Consider the following 21502-nt stretch of genomic DNA (forward strand, 5'->3'; position numbering starts at 1 on the left):
AGAGAAGAAGAAGTCTCATGGGGTGGATTGTGGCACCTCGATATATGACGTGCATGCCGGCAATCATCAAGTGCAAGATGTTGACGTCCTTACGTCCTCCTGAGATGAATGTAAAGTGAGTGAACTTGGACAGGCTTAGCATGTCATGTTGGTGAAGGAAGAAACCCATTTAGATGAGCATATAGCGTGTATCTACATCTATTTGTTTCTCTTCTCTCTCTCTCTCTCTCTCTCTCTATATATATATATATATATATATATATATATATATATATATATATATATATGTGTGTGTGTATTTATTTATTTATTTACATAGATAAGGAAAATTAATGACAATATAACATGTTAATAATGATATTAATTAGTGATAAGAAGAATTCCAACCTTAGGTCGTCGACCGATAGCCACCAGGGAGCTGACGGGGAGGACAACGCGACACCTGTCTCATGTGGGAGAGACAGGTTGGGTTGGCGGTCGACACTCTCTTAGTCATCCCTTACCATTCTCGTACCACCCGGGGTGGTATGGATCAGCGCTGTGCTACAGGAGTTTTGGATAGGTTGACTTGCGTTGCAGGAGGTTTTACGACTGCACGCATGAATGCATCGCAAGAGGTACGAACGACCCTCGGAGCCGTAGTTCCCTTGTATTGACTCTGTAAGTATAAAAATTAATCCCCAACACTTAAAAGAGGAGACCGATCTCAAAAAAACCCCACCATATATAGAATCAATTCTCTATCGACTAACTTAAACATCGGCAAAGTCGAGTTGGGAATCCCTCGTAACATCGACCTATTATACAAGATCATGATAGAAATTGAATTTACTCCAGCTCAACATCGGAATAACTTCAGAGTTGCCCTCATCGGCCCTTGCTCAATCTCGATAACTCTATCCCTCCCTCGAGAAGACTCACTTAGATGATTTCACACCATTGAAATAAGACTAACCTATATCGACGATTTCACTCTCGATCCATGGCATCAAGTTGTTAATAGAAAGATATTCCCGATGATTCTTTTGGCAAATGTGGTAATAAAGATATGGTGGTGTTTAGTGTGGCAATTATGGAGAGAAAGGAATCAAGTAGCTAAAGTGTGCCGTCAAATCGATACTGAAGAGCAGCATTATAGTCTCTCGAACATCATTTAAACATATAAAATTATTAGCAATAAAAAAGAGTTGCACTCGCAATTAAAGAAAGATAAATTTGATTCAATTGAATGAGACATAATCGACTCGTAAATTTAAATATAAGAAAGTTAGAAAAAAATAAAGAACATGAAAAACCATTATTATTTAATTTAGGGAGGACATCATCCTTCATACTAACAATCTATAATAACCACGGATCATTTCGTACGAATAAATAAATAATATATATAATAAATAGTTACGACGTGGGTGCATAGATGAAGAAAAAAAAAGTAAAAATAATTTTTTTTTGGATTATTCTTGGTTCATTATGAACCCATAATCATGTGGTAGCACTAAAACACAAAAATATTTGATTGACTCATTTGCTACATATGAAAGATGTAAACAAATTAATATTTTTATTTATTAAAAATATTCACGTGTATCAAATGAAAGAAAGGTGAATTAAAAGAATAGTATCACAATACTAAGAATAAAAAATGTTGGGTCATATATAATGGTTTGAATCACGATTTAATAAGTAAAGGGTTACAATTTTGGATTGAATCGATCAATTTCATACCAATTCATTATTAATTTTTTGAAACCATTATACTTATACCATCTTCCTACGTATATGCTAAAGTGGAGTCAACAATCTCATGAAATATTAATCAACTTCACATAGGGGATCAATAATCTCATGTAATATTTCTATGATCTTTCGTAAAACCTATTCATCTTTTGACAATAAATTTGTGACAGACTCAAAACTAAAGTTATCCATTTGAGATGTTTATATTTTATAAATACGATAAATGATTTACGTATATTATTTGTACTTCTATTAATATTTCTATTGACATATTATTTATAATTTAATGTGTGTGAGATTCAGATACTATAATTCATAATTTTACTTTAATAATAACCTATGTAATATGTAATCTATCATCATCGAAGTCATCAATTTCGACTCATTTTACCATGATTAGAAGTTATAGCCAACCAATGATAAAAAAACAAACACCACCCAAATGTTGGTGAGGAATCATATTCTTGGTGCCAAGCTAAGTTGCTTCTACCCATTAGGATGATTTATTTGATAACATTATCCAATTTTTGGTAAGGAATCATATTCTTCATGTAGCCAAATGTAAAGTAAAGCAGCCATAGATGATGGTAAATAATTTATTTAGAAGGAATACAAATACATAGATATTAATCTAATTTATTTTATTCAACTATTTGAAATCGACTAATGCTCCCAATGCTAATCAAAAGAAATTATTATATTCTCCGCCATCCTCTCTTAAATTTAATTAAAAGATAATTTTGAAAGCTTTAAAAAACTCATTCTCACCTTCTCCCATATTGTTATAATACACTCTCATAAAGCCATAACAGCTATTTATGAATTCGATCTATCTTATCGTAAAACATTAATTTTAAGTCGAGAGAAAATTCTTTATCATGAAAAAAATAATCAAATAATATTTACTATGTTTCATGATTATGCATCATTGAATCTTTGTATTAGGATGTAAAAATAATACCTTTATACTAATAAATTAGCTTACACCAAAAAAGATATTCTTGATCTAAAGTCCTTCTTCAATCATAATCACTATGCAATCAGAATCTTGTCCTCTGGTTTCTTCTATTTCCATCATGATCCTCTGGTTTTCCTCAATTTTGATCATGTTCTTCTTTTAGCTTATCTGAAAACACATAATAATCATTTCCATCAAAATCTTGTTGAAAGAAAGACACTAAAAAGCTCGAGAAAATTCATAACTCTCCTGTGAAACTGAGTCGAGCAATCCAAATCTTCTTCCAAAGTTGAAAGCAGAGATAGCTGCAGAGAAAGAAAGAAACAATCTTGTGAGGAACCATCAAATGAAAGGGATCACCAAAGAGGAATCCTATTCTTTTCCCTCATTCAATGCTCACATAAGCACAAGTCTTCTGAGGGCAGAAGAGAGACGCGACAAGACAGACTTTGATGTCAATGTTCGAACCCATACAGTGCGCTGCAGTGAAACGCGGTAAGCATTCCCTCCCCCGTCCTTCTCTGAAGCGGCCACAGCGAAGAACACGGCAATAACTCCCACCGGCAGACCTCGCGTGACGTCTCAGCACCGACCTGCCCCTCATGTCCTTCACTTTGCGACGAGGAGAGCCGTTTGTCGTTCTCGGGCTTCACCACCACATTCTACTGCGGTAAGGAGCACGATCTGTGCTCCGTCCATGGAATCCGCTGCCTTCTGCCTGTTCTTACTCACGTTGGCAACTTCACCCACCGGATATGGTTAATTGTGCTTCTGCTGCTGCTGCTGCTGCTTTCTGGACCAGGGCTGCAATGGCACCTGTCCTTCCTGCAGTGAACAATCCTCTTGGCGAAGGAGAATGATGCTTCTTGTCGGCTTTTGTACTCGTACCACACCGCTCTTCAAAGCTTCGCGGCCAGTCTGAGAGAGGATGAAGTGGCGGCGTTGAGAGCGTTGCCTGGAGTCGCCTCGGTCCGCTCCGACCGCCGGCTCGAGCTGCTTACTACGTACTATTACACCTTCTTGGGGTTGAGCTTGGCGACGAGTGGTGCTTGGTCCAGGTCAAGGTTCGGCAGAGGAACCATCATCGGAGTACTCGACACTGGTGTGTGGCGACAGGATGCCGCCAAGCTTCCGTGACGACAGGATGCCGCCGGTGCCAAGGCGGTGGAAAGCCGTTTACCGGGCGGGGTAGGACTTAATTCTTCGAGCTGCAACCGGAAGCTGATCGGTGCTCGGTTGTTCTCTGAAGGCCATAGCATCAACCACCCGGAGAAGCCGGCGCCGGTATCCATGCTGGAGTACGTGTCCCAGCGTGATGCGCATGGGCATGGCACCCACACAGCGTCGACTGCCGCCGGATCTGTGATTCCAGGAGCAAGCGTCCTCGGTATCAGCACCGGCGTGGCGCAGGGGATGGTCCCCGTTGCCCACATTACCGTCTACGAGGTCTGCTGGTTCAACGGGTTCTATAGACCCGACATCGTCGCGGGGATGGACGACGCCATCAGGGACGGGGTCGACGTCCTCTCCCTCTCCGTCGGCGGCTTCCCGATCCCATTCTCCGAGGACAGCATCGCGATCGGTAGGCTCCGGGCGACAGAGAGGGGCGTCACCGTCGTCTGTGCAGCCGGAAACAACGGGCCCGTGCCGAGCTCCGTGGCCAATGAGGCTCCCTGGATCATCACGGTGAGTGCGAGCACGCTGGACCGGCGGTTCCCGGCGTTCGTCGGTATGGGCAATGGCCGTGCCCTCTATGGCGAGTCCATGTACCCGGGAAACCACTATTTAAAAAGTGGCGGGAAGGAGCCGGAGCTCGTCTACGAGTCCGGTGGGGAGACGGTTGCCCAGTTCTGCCTCAAGGGATCCCTTTCTGAGGCAAGAATCCGTGGGAAGATGGTGGTCTGCGACCGAGGAGTCAACGGGAGAGCCGAGAAGGGCGAGGCTGTGAGATAAGCCGGCGGGCCGGCATGGTGCTGGCAGTGTTAACAACTTGAAGCCACGGTCTCGGGACCAACACGGTTGGGTTTTGGTCCAAATGAACGGAGATCTTTCGGGATTGCCCTTGAGAGTGCTGAGGTAGCCGACTACATTGGTCCGGTCTTGACAAGACAATTGTTTCTTTCGCGAGGGAACTCCTCGCCTGGGCTCGTGGTGGGAGGCGCTCCGTCTTCGTCCTTGCATACAGGTCGGGTCGGGAGAGCTCGATCCAACCCCTCCAATGATCAAATCAGTTGATAATCTTAGGAGGTTTTCTCCCCCTTTTCCTTTTTTCCCCTCCTCGTTCCAAATGCGAGGGTTTTTATAGGGCAAGTCACCGTTGTTGATGTGCCTGCTCGCAAGGAGCAGGACTGTACCTAGGAAGGCATATGACTCCGGCGTTGGGGTTTCGTGGAGGACCAGACTCTTGCAAGATGACGACGTGTCTCGGTCGGCGTTTTGGTCTAACTCGGCCCGACGCCGATAGGTCAGACCGAGGCAGATGGCCCATGCGTCTCCTCGATCCGCGTGACCCAGAGTCGACGTTATTATTACCCTCGTCGACCAAGCCAACTCTGAGGTAAACCAGCAGGACGACTCCGTCGACGTCCACGTCCTGCCGGCCACATTGATAGGCTACAAACAATCCCTGCTTCTGAAGAGCTACCTCAACTCCACCGACCGGCCGGTGGCCAAGCTGATCTACGGAGGGACGAGGATCCAGTCAAGGGCGCCGGCCGTCGAGCCCATCGGTGCTCAAGCCGGACATGATTGACATTTGGAGAAATCAAGGAGATCAAAAGCTACGCGGTCGTGTTCGAGTCGTGGAAGGGCGTGTCCGACGAAGGAAGTTTTGCAGAAGGGCAACTGGTGTGGGTGCATAGTGGCCGAAGGAAGTGCAAGATGAGAAGGCCAATCTCTGTGAGCTGGGAAGCATAAGGATGCGTCTTCCCCAGTGGGCTTCGATCTTTGAGGATTGTTTCACAAAGACAACTTGAAAGGTCCGAATCAAATCGAAGACTTTACTGTATAACGAAGAAAAATGTCTGATATCAATCTAATTTATTGGAATAAATTTCCTCTGTTATGCAGGTTTGGACTCAAAATAGTCGCTTTACTCTTAACATACAACAATTTTTTATGCATCACCATATCAACCTTGCATGTTCATCAGCTAATCCGCAAAGAAGAGTAGCTAATACTCCATATCTAACATTGTTCCCTGATACAAATGCTTATCCTGCTCACAGTTCATCGTAGGCTAAACTGTGGCATCCCTAGCTAAGATGGTGCTCAAGTTCATGGGATGCATGTACTCCTCGGAACCACTCAAAATCTCCCTCACTATAATCCTGCAGGCTTTCTCTGTAGGATGGAACGCGTCCCAGAAGGCGTACGCGTCTCGATCTTCACAGAGCTTGGATACCGCAGTGCAGAGCCCGACGCCATTGTAAAGTCCTTGCCCACAGCACGCGACCTTCGACGTGATGAAACCTGCGCAGGTTTGGTGGCAGAGATGGTCATTGTTCATGTTGCTTCAGTTTGCGAGGAAGGTGTCGAGAAATGCTGGTCATGGCATTTACCGTAGACCTGCGGAGACGTAATGTAGTTCATGTGCATGTTGAAGGCGTTGGCTGCTATGAAGCTAACATAGCCGATTTCGAGGTTGAGTTCCCTCACCAAGTCGAACAACAGCATGTTGAACATATTTGCCGCTCTTTGGAGCTCGGGATCGCAATCGCCGCTCAGACTTCTCCTCAAGGCGAGCTCGGCTGGGACGCAACCGAGTGGCCCGGTCCCGGTGACGAGGATCAAACGAGCCCCCAACTCGTACAGCCTCTGCAGAAGTTGGGAACAGAGAACTTTACTGAATTGGAGCAAGAAGAAGAGATCGCAACATCCATGGAGAGAAATCCTACCACGAGAACTTTCCTGTACTCGAGTATCAGATAGCGTACGAAGTCGGGCAGAGAAAACTGGCGAGATCGCAGAGAAAGGGGGACCAAGTAGTAGTTGTTGACGAAATCATTGCCCCCGAGGGTGATCATCACCAGCCCGTGGCTCACTATCTTCCTCGCCTGCGATCGACCTACCAGAGCACTCAGTTTCTCCTGGTACTCCTCAAAATATTGCAGCTGCTTGCTGATTCTAATGACGTTTGCCTGCAGGTAAATGCTCGCATCGGTACGGAGAAGTCGCCACTAAACTTAACCTGCAAAGATCGATCGCCTTACGAATTGGATCCCGGTGTCGTCTAGAATCCCAACCCCCGCCGACGCGAAGTTGGCGCCAACAAGCAGCTTCTCCCCTCGCAGCTCGGGGCTGAGGTAAGGCAGCGTGGGTTCACCTCCAAGTTGTTCACCTGAGACATGCATGCTACGACTGTTAGGCTGTCACGATGATGTTTCACTCACAAGTACGTGGGAGTTGCAGACGGGAACACTTCACTCATAACGTCAGCTATGTTACGGCCATTGGAGAATCTCCCTGTCGGCCGGTGAGACGGGGAATCGATGCCGTAAGGAATGGTGTCAGCTCGAGCAGTGGTCGCCAAGTAGTTGTTGTTGCCACTGTCGACGAGGGAATCACCGAAGACGAAGAAGGCGCGGGCCTCCGAAGATGTCGAGGAGCTCCCAAAGACCGCGACGAAGGTGACATAAGCGAAGAGAAGCAACGGCTCGCTCATGGTCGTGAGAAAGCTTGCGGTGTCGGATGGAACAGTCCCGGTGACTCGAGGATGTGATGGAGAGATCGATACATGCACGCATCGAGGCCTAAAGGGGTGGCCATATATAAGGCGGCCTTCCACAGGGAATGAGGACCACTGCAATAAATCAACAATTATCCTGAATATTCTTTCTTCTACACCTTCCAAAAAGGTTGGTCGATCACAAGAGCTCAGCCAATCTGATCACAAGAATATTCTTTCTTTTGGTGTCAAAATGATCACGAGAACTCAGAAAATTCCATGCTATGCAGCATCAGATCAATGATATTAGAATAAGACTGCAACAAGTTGAGCTCATCCAATCCGTCGAGAGCTTGAAATAAAAGCAGAGCATAATCCATTAACCTCAGCATTGAAGAAGGTGTGGAAGAGGATGCCATGGAAAAGTTGGTGGAGTGAGTAAATAGGTTGGTGAGAGAGGATTTGCAGAAGCATTCAGGGTATTAACTAGAGCACCTACCAAAAGGGTTACATCTGAAAGGAATTACTGTGGAAGATACTGCCATTTATGTGCTGAGGAAGATGACACCATTAACTGCAGGGAAGATGATGCAGATGAAAGCTTGTTGATTTGGTCCACAGTAAGCTAATTCACCCTTTTGAATTCAAACTACGGTGCAAATTCTACTGTCATTCTGATGAGAATTCTTCGGCTGCTTGTCTCATGGATTAATCTTCTTACTATGATTTGTAACCTTCACTTACCTTTGTGAACTTAGATTTATTGACCTACAAAGTTTACTACATTTTGCCTGAAGTAAATTGTGGACTCTACAACAATGGCTTCTTGTTTCGTGTGAAACTTCATCAGTCCATTGATCGAGCAGAACAAATCACCTGAAAAGCAATAAATATCTTATGAGCAAAAACAGGTAAATGCTAATATGATGTGCAGCAGTAACTAACAAATTAAAGAAAGATTGTTAAAACATATGAGAAAAATGAATTATATGGTGACATGACAAATCTTATTGACCCATTAAATGAATTATATGCGTCACGTTCAGACTGATCAGTCCATGGTATGATCAGCTACGGCCCGACTAACACTCCAATTCCGTGTTATACCATCTTCCAAAGGCCCGCCATTTCAGTTCCGACTCATTCATCGGACGGGAGTCACGTTACGTCATTTGGAAGACTGTGAAGTCAGATGAGTCGTCTTCCATGGTCTTTCTTCCATGGACTTCGAGTGCACGTCATCTGAACTGGAGGAATCTGTTGCAGTTTGCACCGGCAGCAGCACCTCACCTTGTCTTCATAAGCTGCTGAGAACTCCCTCTTGCACCACACAGACCACAGAGCTTAGCTACAATGGAGTCCCCGTCGTTTCTTGCTTTCCTGCACCTGTTGCTCTCCCTTCTCCTAGCTCTCCCACTGGCTCAAGCTTCTCCAACGTCCCAAGCACATGCTCTCCTCCACTGGAAATCCTCTCTCCGACGCCCAACACCAAGAGCTCTGCGGTCCTGGAACATTGACACACACAACACCACCACCGCCAGCCCATGCCACTGGTTTGGGATCACGTGCACCAATGGGCTAGTCACCAACGTGAGCGTCCTGCGAGCTGGCCTGGCCGGCACGCTCGACACACTCGACTTCACCGCCCTCCGATCCCTGACCGTCCTCCGCCTCCGCCGCAACTCGCTCTTCGGCGCCATCCCCGCCGCCATCGCCAACCTCTCCAGCCTCGCCGATCTCGACCTCTCCCACAATCGCTTCTCCGGCGAGCTCCCTGCCTCACTGGCAGTCCTCTCCGGCCTCGTGAAGCTCGACCTTTCTGCCAACCAAGTGGGTGGCAAACTCTCATCGGCGGCCCTCGCCAACTGGACCAGGCTGACACACCTACAGCTTCAATTCAATCGACTCACTGGAACCATTCCCGACGAGATCCGGTACTTATCCAACCTTCGTGTTCTTCGTCTCTACAAGAATCGATTAAGTGGCTCCATACCACATCAAGTTGGTGAGCTTACGAACCTGGTTGTGCTAAATCTGAACACCAATAACCTGACAGGCTCTATTCCTCCATCTATAGCCAATCTAACAAAGATAAACTCCATCTCTCTCTACCATAACACTTTGTCTGGTCCCATTCCTTCTTGCCTTGGAAACTTGTCACAGCTCAAACTCCTGTACCTCCTCAACAACGGCATCAATGGTCCAATTCCTCATGAATTCGGCAATCTGGTCAACATGGAGGATCTCAGGCTGTCAGAGAATCTCTTAACAGGCACCATCCCTTCTAGTTTAGGGAACCTAACAAATGTAGAGACTCTGTACATCTACATGAACGAGCTATCTGGGCCAATACCACCAGTTCTTGGGAGACTGTCCATGCTTAAATCTTTGTCATTGAGCTTTAATCAACTCTCAGAAACCATTCCTCATGCACTAGGAAATTTGCTGAGCCTGGAAGATCTGGTAGTCTCCAAGAATCAGTTATCTGGTCTGGTTCCCCCATCTTTTGGCAACCTGACGAGGCTGACAGACCTGGAGATCTTCCAGAATCAGCTCTCAGGTTCTTTGCCTCAAGAACTAGCGAACCTCACCAACATCTCTCAGCTGCAGTTGAGTAGCAACGACTTCTCAGGCCCTTTACCTCCAGATGTATGCAAGGGAGGAAAACTCGAGTATTTCAGCGCGAATGAAAACCATTTCGATGGTCCGATATCGAGAAGCTTGAGGAACTGCACCAGTCTGGTAAGGCTTCAACTGAGCAATAACCATCTCACAGGTGATGTCTCCCAAGTCTTTGGAGTGTACCCTAATCTGGACTTTATTGATCTAAGCGACAATAGATTCTCCGGCGAACTCTCGACGAACTGGGTCAAGTGTCCAAACTTGGCCACTCTGCACATGTCAGGCAACATGATCACAGGAAGAATACCTCCCCAGTTTGGCAACATAACTCAGTTGGCATCACTTGATCTATCTTCTAATCAGATAGTTAGAGAGGTGCCAAAGCAACTGGGTGGTTTAACCTTGCTGCTGAATCTGAATCTAAGCAATAACCTATTGTCAGGGAGAATACCATCAGATATCGGAAACTTGTCTAGCTTAGCCACTCTTGATCTCTCTAACAACCACCTTACTGAGACCATACCCATGCAAATAGGGCAGTGCCTTCAACTCCTTGACCTGAGGTTGAGTGCAAATGAGCTGAATGGAAGCATTCCTCTGGAGATTGGGAGGCTAGTGAACATCCAAGAGATGCTTGACCTCAGTCATAATTCTCTCACAGGGACCATCCCAAGTGACATTGGCAGGCTTGATAAGCTGGAAAACCTGAACCTCTCTCATAATGGACTTTCCGGTTCCCTTCCATCGAGCTACAGTGACATGCAAAGCTTGTTAACCTTTGATGTGTCGTACAACAACTTGGAAGGGCCAATTCCTGAGAATCGATTCTTGCAGAATGCGCAGGTAGAATGGTTTGAGCACAACAAAGGCTTGTGCGGCAAAGTGCTTCATTTATCTCCATGTCCACAACCTGCAAGCCGCCATGGTTCAAACAAGCGCCGCAAAATAGTTCTTGCAAGTGTGCTTCCTCCAGTGGTGCTTCTTTTCCTCGTGATTCTACTCGGATTGATCATTACACTCCGCGTTCGACGGAAAAATCTGAAGGAAAACAACACGGAAGCCTCCGCTAAGGATCTACTTTCTGCATTGGATTTTGATGGAAAGGTTCTGTATGATGAAATCGTTGAAGCCACAGAAAACTTTGATGAGAAGTACTGTATTGGGGTGGGAGGATACAGCAGTGTCTACAAAGCACAGATCCGTACAGGCCAGGTAGTAGCTGTTAAGAAGCTTCATTCTTTAGACGATGAGAGAGGATTCAGGAGTGAGATTGAGGCCCTGACCAAGATACGGCATCGTAACATCGTGAGATTTTATGGCTTCTGCTCTCATGCTCGGTGCATGTTTCTCATCTATGACTACATTGAGAAGGGCAACTTATCGACCATTCTGAGCAGTGAAGAAGTAGCCACCGAACTGGACTGGAGTAAGAGAGTATGCCTCATCAAGGATGTGGCCGATGCTTTGTCCTACATGCACCATGATTGCAGTCCGCCTGTCGTGCACCGAGACAAATCGAGCAAGAACATTCTGCTGGATTCAGAGCTCAAGGCTCGTGTTGCAGACTTTGGCATTGCAAGGTCAGTGAATCCGGATTCGTCGAATTGGAGTGAGCATGCAGGCACACCCGGATACATGGCACCAGGTAAAAAATCCCAATAAGAACATCTTAATTTTCTGCTGAGCATGTTGTCTAAGATACGATGTGGCTACCTGAATCTTCTCTTCTGATCATGCTGCAGAGCTTTCTTACACCATGAAGATCACCGAGAAGCATGATGTGTATAGCTTTGGCGTGGTGATTCTGGAAGTGCTGCAAGGGAGGCATCCTGGGGAGCTCATCTCCGCTTGGCCATCAGATGGTCAAAGTATATTGCTCATGGATCTACTGGACCAACGTATCCCACTCCCAACACCGGAGGAATCAAATGCTGTGATGTTGGCTGCAAAGCTTGCGCTACAATGCATCAGCATCAGACCACAGTCTCGACCAAGCATGCAACATGTATCTCAAGCACTTGATGCTGGCAAGGTTGAAGCTACTCGGCAGCCTTTTCACACAGTTCAATTGCATCAGTTGATGAGGTTCACATGAAATAAAGCATTGGAAGATTGCAAGCATGACAGAACTTTGGCATTTTTATACTAGCATATATATGTAGATTTTCTTCGCTTTGCATGTATATCATACATTGTAAGGGTCAGTTGCATGGAAGATTTGGGATTTTTATTCCTTGTTATACATTGTAAGGGTCATTTTTATACTACAATCACAATGCATCACTTTGCATGATCACATGGAACTTTGGCATTTTTATTCCGTGCATGTCTCATCTATTATCATGTTTTACCATATGTAAGTATGATCCAAAATAAATGCAACAAAATATTACCTCAGATAAACCAAGTGCAAAATATTTGTATTTTCTCTGCAGTTGCCCGACCCCTCCCCCCCCCCCCCCCCCGACCAAGTTTAAGCCTGAACTTGATTTGGAGGTTCATACTGATGGTCCATTCCTCCATTCTACTTCTGGGGCCATCAGCAGGATTATCCTGGCAAACACATGGAGGTCAATAGGCTTGTCATCGAAGGTATCACTGCTTGATTGGAATTTCCATGACACTGCAATGATTGCATAGTTAGCTATCTTTACTTACATTGAGTTTGGTACAATTCAAACGAGCCCTGGATTTAGATTAAGTTGACTTGAGATGGCTCTGGTTGAAGACAAGAGAGTCAAATGCCCAAGACTTGCACCAAAAGAGCTTCTTGACCTCTGTTCTCAGTACCTCATCTCTGCTGTGCCCATGGCACTGTTGAGAAGATAACCTCTCACTTGGATCTCTCATGACCATCTTCTCCGGAGCAGAGTGTCCAAGTAAGCTGTACAGCTCCCGCATGTGCCAACAAACGATACATGATCAGAGCCGCTTGCTCAGGAGTCATCGTAAGCTTCCACGAGTAACCATGAGGATAAATGTAAGGTTGCTTAGTCTTGCACAATCTTCAACTGGCAGATTTGCCAGAACTGCAAGCAAAAACAGAAACAAGAATTGCCTCCATAAACAAATGTAAAGAATTTGTTGTATAATGTAATACAGTTGCTGAGTGTAGGTATCTAAACTAATACTGTTTAGCAACAATATTAATATTAATACATCAAATGCCCATTATAAGATGGAGGGCAATTGTTGCTTACAGCATTTCGGTGTCAATACATTGCAGATGTACACTTTATTTGGCATGTGGATTGTTAATACTACAACGCAGACAAGTTATAAACATAATAATTTGACTGATTCACTTTATGGACTTAAACACTGTATGCCTATACAAATACATCATTTGGCTAAACTTTCAGGCTAAATGATGTTATGCTTTTGTAAAAGAGCAGAAGAGCCTTTGCTTCACTTTCTTCTTCCGAACCGAACAGTATCCCTCCCCTTCCTTGATCTCAAATCTTTAGATGCCTAGCTCCAAAACTGGTTATAAGTGATAGAGAATAGCATGAAAAGCTTTATAGTATTACATCATCATCAACAGTATAATTATGCTGAAATTTGTCATGGCTACCTTGAACCTTTGAGACTCCATGGTCAACTTTTTCAACCAAGTATGCTGACCTCTGCTATTAGCTACAAAAAGCAATGCTGATGGGTTGATCCTGTTACAGTTTTTATTTTTAAAAACAGAAACCTCAAAATTTCTTTTCCATTTACCTTTCACTTTCTTTCTTTCTTTATTTCTTTTCTTACCATTTTATAATTGTATCTGTTACTTTGATCATCCATTAATTTAGATGTTAAATTGGATTTACTGATTATTAACCCTTTGGATTATTATTATTGCAAGATGTTACATATTAACTCTTCTATATAAAGGATGCTTGATTTACAAAATGCAAATTCTTCTTTGAAGACAACGACGATTCTTCTCCTTAGAAAATCCTCTTCAAGATTTCTACATGTCTTTTTTCAACTCTCTTATCTTTTCTGCTGCTCAAATTGAAAGAAGCTAGTCGACTTCTTCACAATTACAATTGTGTGTAGAAGATAAAGAAACGGCCGTATCCTTGGGGAATGGATTCAACCATATACTTGCATGAAGGACGAAATCATTCCTCAGGTCAACAAACATGTGCCTTTGAATCATGTCTAAAATTTATTCTCTTTAGTTTTTGTTAAAGGGATCAAATTTAATTCTCTTTTTCAAGTTTTTACCCCAACATATCTATGATGATATAGGGGAAAGTATATGCATTTCCACATGTTATAAATAACGAGTTGATCTAGAGAAGCAATTGTGAACAGGAACAACACGATCTAGCTGTGCAGAACCCTTGTCAAGGCATTTTGTTGGGATCATTCAGAACTCATGTAAAAAGGTCCAACAGGCTTTGATTTCAACCTAAGAAACTGAGAGTATTTGGTTGCAAATCAAGTCATTGTGACATAGCACATGGCCACCAATTTTTCTCAGACCTACACATCATATCAATCCAAGTATCAGTAGCTGCTGAATTCCAACTTCCACATACCAAATGTACAAAACACATTATATCTTTGAGTCCTTATTAAATATTTCCACTAATTACAACATCCTTCAACCAGCATCATTATGTTTTCTCCATTCTCCACCACCATTAACTAGACATAAACTATTGGCTCACGACATATTCATTCAGAATTAAACAATAAGCTCATTATATCTTTATTTTATCACATGCTTCTAAATCTCTTATCACAACCTAAAACATCTTGTATTGTACTTCTTTGTCAATAGAAATTATTAAGTGGCACTAACTTCTTCATAATTAGCAAGCAAAGTACAAATAACTCGAGGAAACCAGCTAATCAATGAACTTGAATATGATTTTATTTCATTTTTTATTTTATTTCAAATTAGTTATCCTTCATAACAATAGAAGTGCATTCTTTTCTTTCGACATTAGTATAGACCACCTAGAAAGAAATTAACCTAGGTGCCAATGAGATTATCATGAAAAATTCAAATATATGATTAACCAATTTAGACGTAACAAGAATATGAATGGAGAAAACGAGATGAAAATCAGAAGCAGAGCAGAGTAGTCAACAATCTTGTTGATCAAATAGCTGGGAGTAAGCTTATCATCAGGACAACAAGAGGTGACAAGTAATTAGTGAATTCTTTACTTACTGAAACACGTTGCTTCCTGTACTGGGATATAGAGTGGAGGAAAACATCCTGGAGTTACTACTGCTGTTCGAGGTACATGTCTTTCAAATATGACTGCAGCTATGCATTAAAGGAAACTGATATACAAGTCATATTCGATAACGTTTTCCACAAAGAAAAGAATTTCATTGCTGTTTGTAGCAAGGATTTTAATTTCGAATAATACCGCTCGTACCGGTGGAATGTACCGGTCTACCAGCAGACCAGTACGCGGACCGCCCACTATTGGGCGGTACTGTCGATTGGGGTTGTTTCCGTCTCGTTACCATTTGAAATCGGTCGGTGACGGTCGATTTTGATCGTCACCGCCCGCTCCTAGGTGGTATTAGTCGAAAGAAGAGGGAGAAGAAAAGGAAGAACGTGAAGATGCGGCACCACTCTCCCTCGACGATCCCGATCCGTCACCGCCCTCCCTCGTCGGATGCCAAAGATGAGATGTCACCTCCTCCTTGTCTGAGACGACAAGGCTTCGGCGTCGTCGGTGACTTCTCATCCACACGGGGAGAAGAAGCCTCGACGATGTCACAGGGAGAAGAAACCGAGAGTCGTTGGGAGAAGGAAACCTCGGTTTCTTCTCCTCACGCGGGCAAAACATTAAGGCGACATCACCTCATCTCCTTGTTTTGCACGGTTCTTCTCCCCATGTGGGCAGAAACATGAGGCGACGTCGCCTCATTGCCCTGTTTTGTGCGGGGAGAAGAAACCTTCTCCCACGCGGGCAAAAACACGAGGTGACGTTGCCTCGTCACCCTGTTTTAAGTGGGGAGAAGGAAACCTTGGTTTCTTCTCCCCACGCGAGCAGAAACACCAGGTGACGTCGCTTGTTTTTTCACTTTTATATATATATATATATATATATATATCGAACGGTATGCCAAAATGTATCGTTCGGTATACTCATATCGTATCGTACCAAACTCGAATCTTCGGTATGGTACGAAATTACAAACCTTGGTTTGTAGCATAATATTCACCAAAATAACAGTAAAATAGAAAAAAGTTATGTACATATTTTCAAGTATCCTGCAAACATGAATTGGGATACTCCAATGTAAGTGCAACTTGTTTTGACAAAAACTATAGCAGGAAAATGCAGCACAATGATAAAAAGATGAAAATTGCAGAAAATTCAAGAGGGTCAAAAACTGTTCACCTGAAGGCAATTCTCAAACTGAACAACCTGATGGCCTCAGAACTTTCAGCACGTACACATAATACATTATCTACAGTGTTAGTCTCTCAACAATTTCATCCCCAATCCCGTAATCAACGCTCAGCTCTCTTAAAGGAGGAATATTCTCCACTGCAAATATCATAACATGAGGATATGACACATTATGATCGAAAAGGACAAACTGCACAAACACGTTTGGACAAGAGCTATGGCTGAGATAGCAGGCAACATTCCTCGCTCTTGAAACATCTATCGAAAAATTGAGATCAGGCATAGAAGGAGAGTCAGCTAGTAGATAATCAGGTGAAATATCCGAAATGTCTCCCCACTCGGTCCACCTTCTTGGAAACTGACCCGGATTCACCAAACATTCATTATTTCTTGAAAGCACCTCTGCCTGTGCCTTGGTGATTGCAATCCCACTAAATTCACAAATAAATGTTCCAGCCCGAATCAAATCCAACGACCTAACTCCCCACCCTGTCTCCATGGATCTGAACACCTCCAACCGATGGCTGACTCCCTTCTGGCTTACCCGGTTAGGACAAGTTGGCGGGCATCGGCACAAGGTGCCACATTCATATATCAATGATTTTCCCCTCAAGAGGATCCCATCACGATTATAAGCAAAGTCACCCCCATTCTTCTTCGCACAATAGCAACCGGCTGAGCAATTTAAAGTGCAGTCACACCCATTCCAATCATCTGCTTTCACCTTTCCCTGAAAAGCCTCAGGAGGGAGAATGGGACGAGTGAGATACTCAAACATCAATGGATCTCGATCATCATCAATGTCATTGAAAATAGAAACAGGCAAATTCTCCTTCCCCCTTGAAATGTCGAGGCTGAGATACCCGACCGGTCTCACGCTCAATGGATTCACCTTCAACTTATCAGCTAGTTTAAGAATTTCACTGCCCATCTCCTCTTGGCCTTCCATTCTTAGAAACTTGTACTTGTACACCGTAAAACCTGACTTCCCGACATCCATCCAGCAATCAACAATCTTGTAAAGCCCGTCATAGACATAAACCCTTCCGGAGGGGCTCCCGTCGAACTTGATGCCACGAATAACCCGAATTTCAATACCGTAATTCATGCTGCGCTCCAGTGCGAGATTCCCTCCTTCGAGCTTCTGGTTGACGCAGTGCCGCTGCATGTTCTGGGAACGGCCACCATGGCCGGTGTAGATGAGCACGACGCCCTTGTCATCGTCGTCCTCATAACCGCCGGACACGATGATGCTGGTGGCAACGGGCTCGCCACTGGCGCTCCGGCTGGCTGGGACGTAATCGATGCCAGCCTGGACCTGGCCGTGCAGGCCGACCACGCATAGCTCCATCCGGAAGAAGAAGACGTCGCCGACGCTGATCCCGGGGATGGATCCGATGATGCGCCGGTCGCGGTTGAGCCAGAGGTCGCGATCGGTCATGAGGGCGGCGGCCCTGAGGTCGGGGCGGGTCCGCCGGCCCCAGGCGGCCACGAAGGCTTCCTCGCGGAGGAAGGTCTCGCCTCGATCCTCGTCGCGGAGGAGGAGGAGGGCACGCAGGGAGTCGTAGGTGATGCGGGTCCGGCGGACGAGACCGCGGAAATAGAGCCGGTCGCGAGGGCCGATGCCAGAGACGCGGACCATCTCTGCGGACCGGGCCTTGCGCTTCTTGGCGGCGACGATGGCGGACGAGCAGGCAGGCGCCACCGGGGCGGGTACGATGGAGCAGTGGCGGCTGCGGTCGTCATCGGCGGCGAAGAGGTGAGATCGGCGGAAGTAGTCAAGGAGGAGCGCGGCCTCTTCGGGGCTAGCGTCGGGAGGAGGGAGCGGTTCCGCCGGACCGAGAGGTTCGAGCTGAGACGGGCAGCCATCGACAGGCTCCGGTTTTGGCTCGAGCTTCGCGATGGGGAAGAGATTGAGGTCCTGAAACGGAGTCGGCGAAGGCAGCGGTGGCGGTGGCGGCGGCGGAGGAACCATCGTGGGAATGGCGGAAGCTACTGGGGCCCTCGAGACTTGCGTACGTTCCCGGACAAGCGAGTGATGATAATATATGCAGAGAACCTCACTTTATATGTTTTTATCGAGACGCCTTTTTTTTTTTTATAAAAATTAAGATGAATTTTTGAAAAAGAAATATTTTTTAAAAATTCTTATGAAAACGTTTTTTTTATCACATGAAAATATCATTTTACATTTATATTATTGATAATAAAAATATATTTTATATAAAAAAAATTAAGATACTTTTTTTAAATTATTTTTATTTTTTTTATAAAACGTTTCTAACCATATGAAAAGATCATTTTATCTTTACATCTACCATATGAAAATTACTTTTATGATATAAAATAATTTTTATATCATATATTCTTTTCATGATTTTGAAGTATAAACAAACCGTTAAACTGGTAATAAGACTATACTATTCTCATTGCAAGATCAAACTGAAAACGTGTCAAATTGGATTATAAAAATATTAAAATCAATAAAAATAGAAATATCAATTAATAATTAGTTATATCCTGTATTTGTTTTTGTAAATCATGGAGGTTCGGAAACAAGTCTTTATTATTACATATCTAAATAGACTAGTCAAGAAGAACATATGTAAATTGAGTATAAGAGCCCATAAAATTAATATTTTTAAAATAAATAGAATAATTACTTAATAATAATTTATATTTAATTATAATATTTTGAGGTCAATTGGGCACCACTTGTGGAGTTATATTGACAAATGAATGCAATTATAGATGTTTACAAAGTCAATTGAAAAACATGGTAAATTAGTCTTAAAATATCTCAAAATATAATAAAATAGAAAAATTAATCCCTAATACGAGACATGTTAACTTAGATTTAAAACATCTCCAAAATGATTAAAAAAATTCTATGTTGAGAGTCTAGGATGAAATGTATATTTCGATCATCATCACACTCAATCGAAAACGATTGAATACGAGAGCTTACTATTTATAATCTTTTTCTATTAAAATTTTTATTTTTTTTAAATAATTTTTTTTATTTATTTATAACCTTTCTAATTTTAATTTTATTTAATTTTCTTTCTTCTCCTATGATCATTGCTTGTGCATCCAATTATCATCGAGGCTCCCCAACATTTCTTGTCATTGATTGTTGCCCCCCAACTATCATTAGCCACCCCCAAGATGTGTCCCTTTAGCATGCACTCCGATCGTATTTTTATTCACTCAATTCTATCCTTTAAAGAAGAAGAAAAATAAAATATGCAAAAGAAATAAGACGAAGAGAAAAAGAGAAAAAAAAAGTATATTTATATCCATGAAAAGATAATTTTAAAATATAAAAAATATTATAAATAATAATCTTCTTGACTAAGTGATCATGTGATACCTATGAGCAGACCACATTCACCAAGATACCCAAGGGGTTCCATCCAAAAAAGAATTCTTGGAATTATGGAGTAGGAGAATATGATTTATAATAATAATAATAAATAATAATAAATAATAATAATAATAATAATAAGGATGAGTACATAAGAGCCATAAATTTAAATGATTTAGAGGTGGAAACTCGGTTTTACTTTCATTGCAAGAGGTAATCCTATGTGGAGGGAGAGAAAGAAAAAAATAAAAGAGGGTAAGAATGCTATAAAGTTTGCTTGGTCAATAAAAAAAATTCTAATTTGGAAAGACTTCTACAACTACAATAAAAATAATAAGTGGTATTTGGAAGACTTCTAATGGTAGAGAAAAAAAATCTTAAAAATTAAGAGTTAGACTATTGTAACCTATGTATGTGAAGTTATAGTTGTTTTCCAGTCTTATAATCCTTCTTTATATATGGTCGATATTGACATGATAGCATCGATTAGCTTAGTTGATAAATATTTTGATTATTACATTATATATCTTAAAATTTTAGAATATGATGCGGATTGTGAGATATACAAATATACAAATATATTTGATTATTACAAATATACAAATATACAAATATATTTTGATTATTACATTATAGTGAAGATAATAAACATTTTAAGTACTATTATAATTTTCTTCGTCTACAAAGGTTAAAAGAGAATTGATGAGGATTGTGAGATATACAAATATAAGATGGCTATTCCCATATTTTTCATTATTATTATTGGTTATTTTTGTGGTTCTTATCTTTCAGAACCTTCTTGTCCTATTATGTAAAATAAAGGAAAATTGTAACATTCAATACCACTTTTTTATTTATTTATATAGATAATAAATTTTCGAATAAAGTTATGAGCCTACTAAAGAATCACTAATTTATGAGGTGCATGCGAAAGCAGGAACATCATACTTATTAAAGAATCACTAATCTATATAACTACATATAATTTCCATGTTAAATAGAATATGTCAGCTGGCTAAGCATCTTATTGTTGATAGCAACGCCTTGGATCATGTTGTGTCTTCATCATTTATCCTTTTGATTCTCGATTTATAATGCTAGTTTAAATATTAAGATATAATTATATTAATTAATTTGTAACATAAAATAAAATGGCATTTATAGAAGATGTCAACGAGCTAAATATCTTGTCGTTGATAATAAGGTCTTATGTCATCATATGATGTCTTCATCACTTATCTTTTAAAAATAATCTTTATCAATAAAAATATGATTTTCTATTTATAATGTTAAGTTAAATATTTTTTATTTTAAAATTTTTCATTACATTGAACCTAAGACTTATCTATTAACTAATTAACTATTTGACACACTTCCTTAAATGTTAAGAAATAATAGTGATTCTTGTAGGAAGGTTATTGAAGAGTCTTTAAGAAGCCAATAAAGGTAGATTTTATTACTTGTCTGAAGATAGTTAATTTCATTAAACACAAAAATTTGGATAATAAATTGATAAACTTAAAAGATATGAAATAATTAATATTAGTGATAAAAGTTTTTTTTTAATAAAAATATTATTTATTTATTCAACGAGACTATCCAAGAAATATATGAAATTCCTGTCTCATTCGGACCGAGTTTAAATACCTGAATCCAATCTAAAACATTACAAGACGAAAGATATCATTGTGTAGATTGCAAAGAGATCATGGGACCAATCTATCAAAATAAATAGTTAGAGAAAATTTTTGAGAAAAAAATTAGAAAAC

General features: G+C 42.1%; 5 protein-coding genes and 1 pseudogene across 5 annotated transcripts in view; 4 read left to right on the forward strand and 2 right to left on the reverse strand.

The window, feature by feature from the left end:
* Window positions 1-180, forward strand: part of LOC135655599 (transcription factor MYB59-like) — a 930-nt gene extending 750 nt beyond the window's left edge. Inside the window, exon 3 of the mRNA XM_065175749.1 lies at window positions 1-180. This exon is cut by the window's left edge and continues 292 nt beyond it. Coding sequence (XP_065031821.1) covers window positions 1-48 — 48 coding nt within the window. The 3' untranslated portion in view covers window positions 49-180.
* A 3212-nt stretch (window positions 181-3392) lies between these two features.
* On the forward strand, window positions 3393-5707 carry LOC135655601 (subtilisin-like protease SBT1.2; annotated as a pseudogene).
* A 48-nt stretch (window positions 5708-5755) lies between these two features.
* Window positions 5756-7503, reverse strand: LOC135655595 (GDSL esterase/lipase At5g33370-like). The gene is made up of 5 exons (XM_065175746.1): window positions 7121-7503; window positions 6907-7034; window positions 6592-6834; window positions 6256-6511; window positions 5756-6166 (listed from the first exon to the last, which is right to left on the reverse strand). Exons 1-5 carry the CDS (start codon window positions 7356-7358, stop codon window positions 5934-5936), a joined length of 1098 nt encoding a protein of 365 aa, XP_065031818.1. The 5' UTR covers window positions 7359-7503; the 3' UTR covers window positions 5756-5933.
* Window positions 7504-8714: 1211 nt separating this feature from the next.
* LOC135655602 (probable leucine-rich repeat receptor-like protein kinase At1g35710) lies at window positions 8715-10464 on the forward strand. The gene is made up of 2 exons (XM_065175752.1): window positions 8715-10358; window positions 10426-10464. Exons 1-2 carry the CDS (start codon window positions 8715-8717, stop codon window positions 10462-10464), a joined length of 1683 nt encoding a protein of 560 aa, XP_065031824.1.
* A 149-nt stretch (window positions 10465-10613) lies between these two features.
* Window positions 10614-12182, forward strand: LOC135655613 (MDIS1-interacting receptor like kinase 2-like). Its single transcript, XM_065175768.1, has 2 exons — window positions 10614-11628; window positions 11726-12182. The coding sequence occupies exons 1-2, from the start codon at window positions 10614-10616 to the stop codon at window positions 12076-12078; spliced, it is 1368 nt and encodes a 455-aa protein (XP_065031840.1). The 3' UTR covers window positions 12079-12182.
* Window positions 12183-16373: 4191 nt separating this feature from the next.
* On the reverse strand, window positions 16374-18418 carry LOC135655612 (histone-lysine N-methyltransferase family member SUVH9-like). The gene has a single exon (XM_065175767.1). It carries the CDS (start codon window positions 18339-18341, stop codon window positions 16425-16427), a length of 1917 nt encoding a protein of 638 aa, XP_065031839.1. The 5' UTR covers window positions 18342-18418; the 3' UTR covers window positions 16374-16424.
* Window positions 18419-21502: the final 3084 nt, after the last annotated feature.

This window comes from Musa acuminata, unplaced genomic scaffold, assembly GCF_036884655.1.
Source record: "Musa acuminata AAA Group cultivar baxijiao unplaced genomic scaffold, Cavendish_Baxijiao_AAA HiC_scaffold_117, whole genome shotgun sequence".
NCBI classification, from domain to species: domain Eukaryota; kingdom Viridiplantae; phylum Streptophyta; class Magnoliopsida; order Zingiberales; family Musaceae; genus Musa; species Musa acuminata.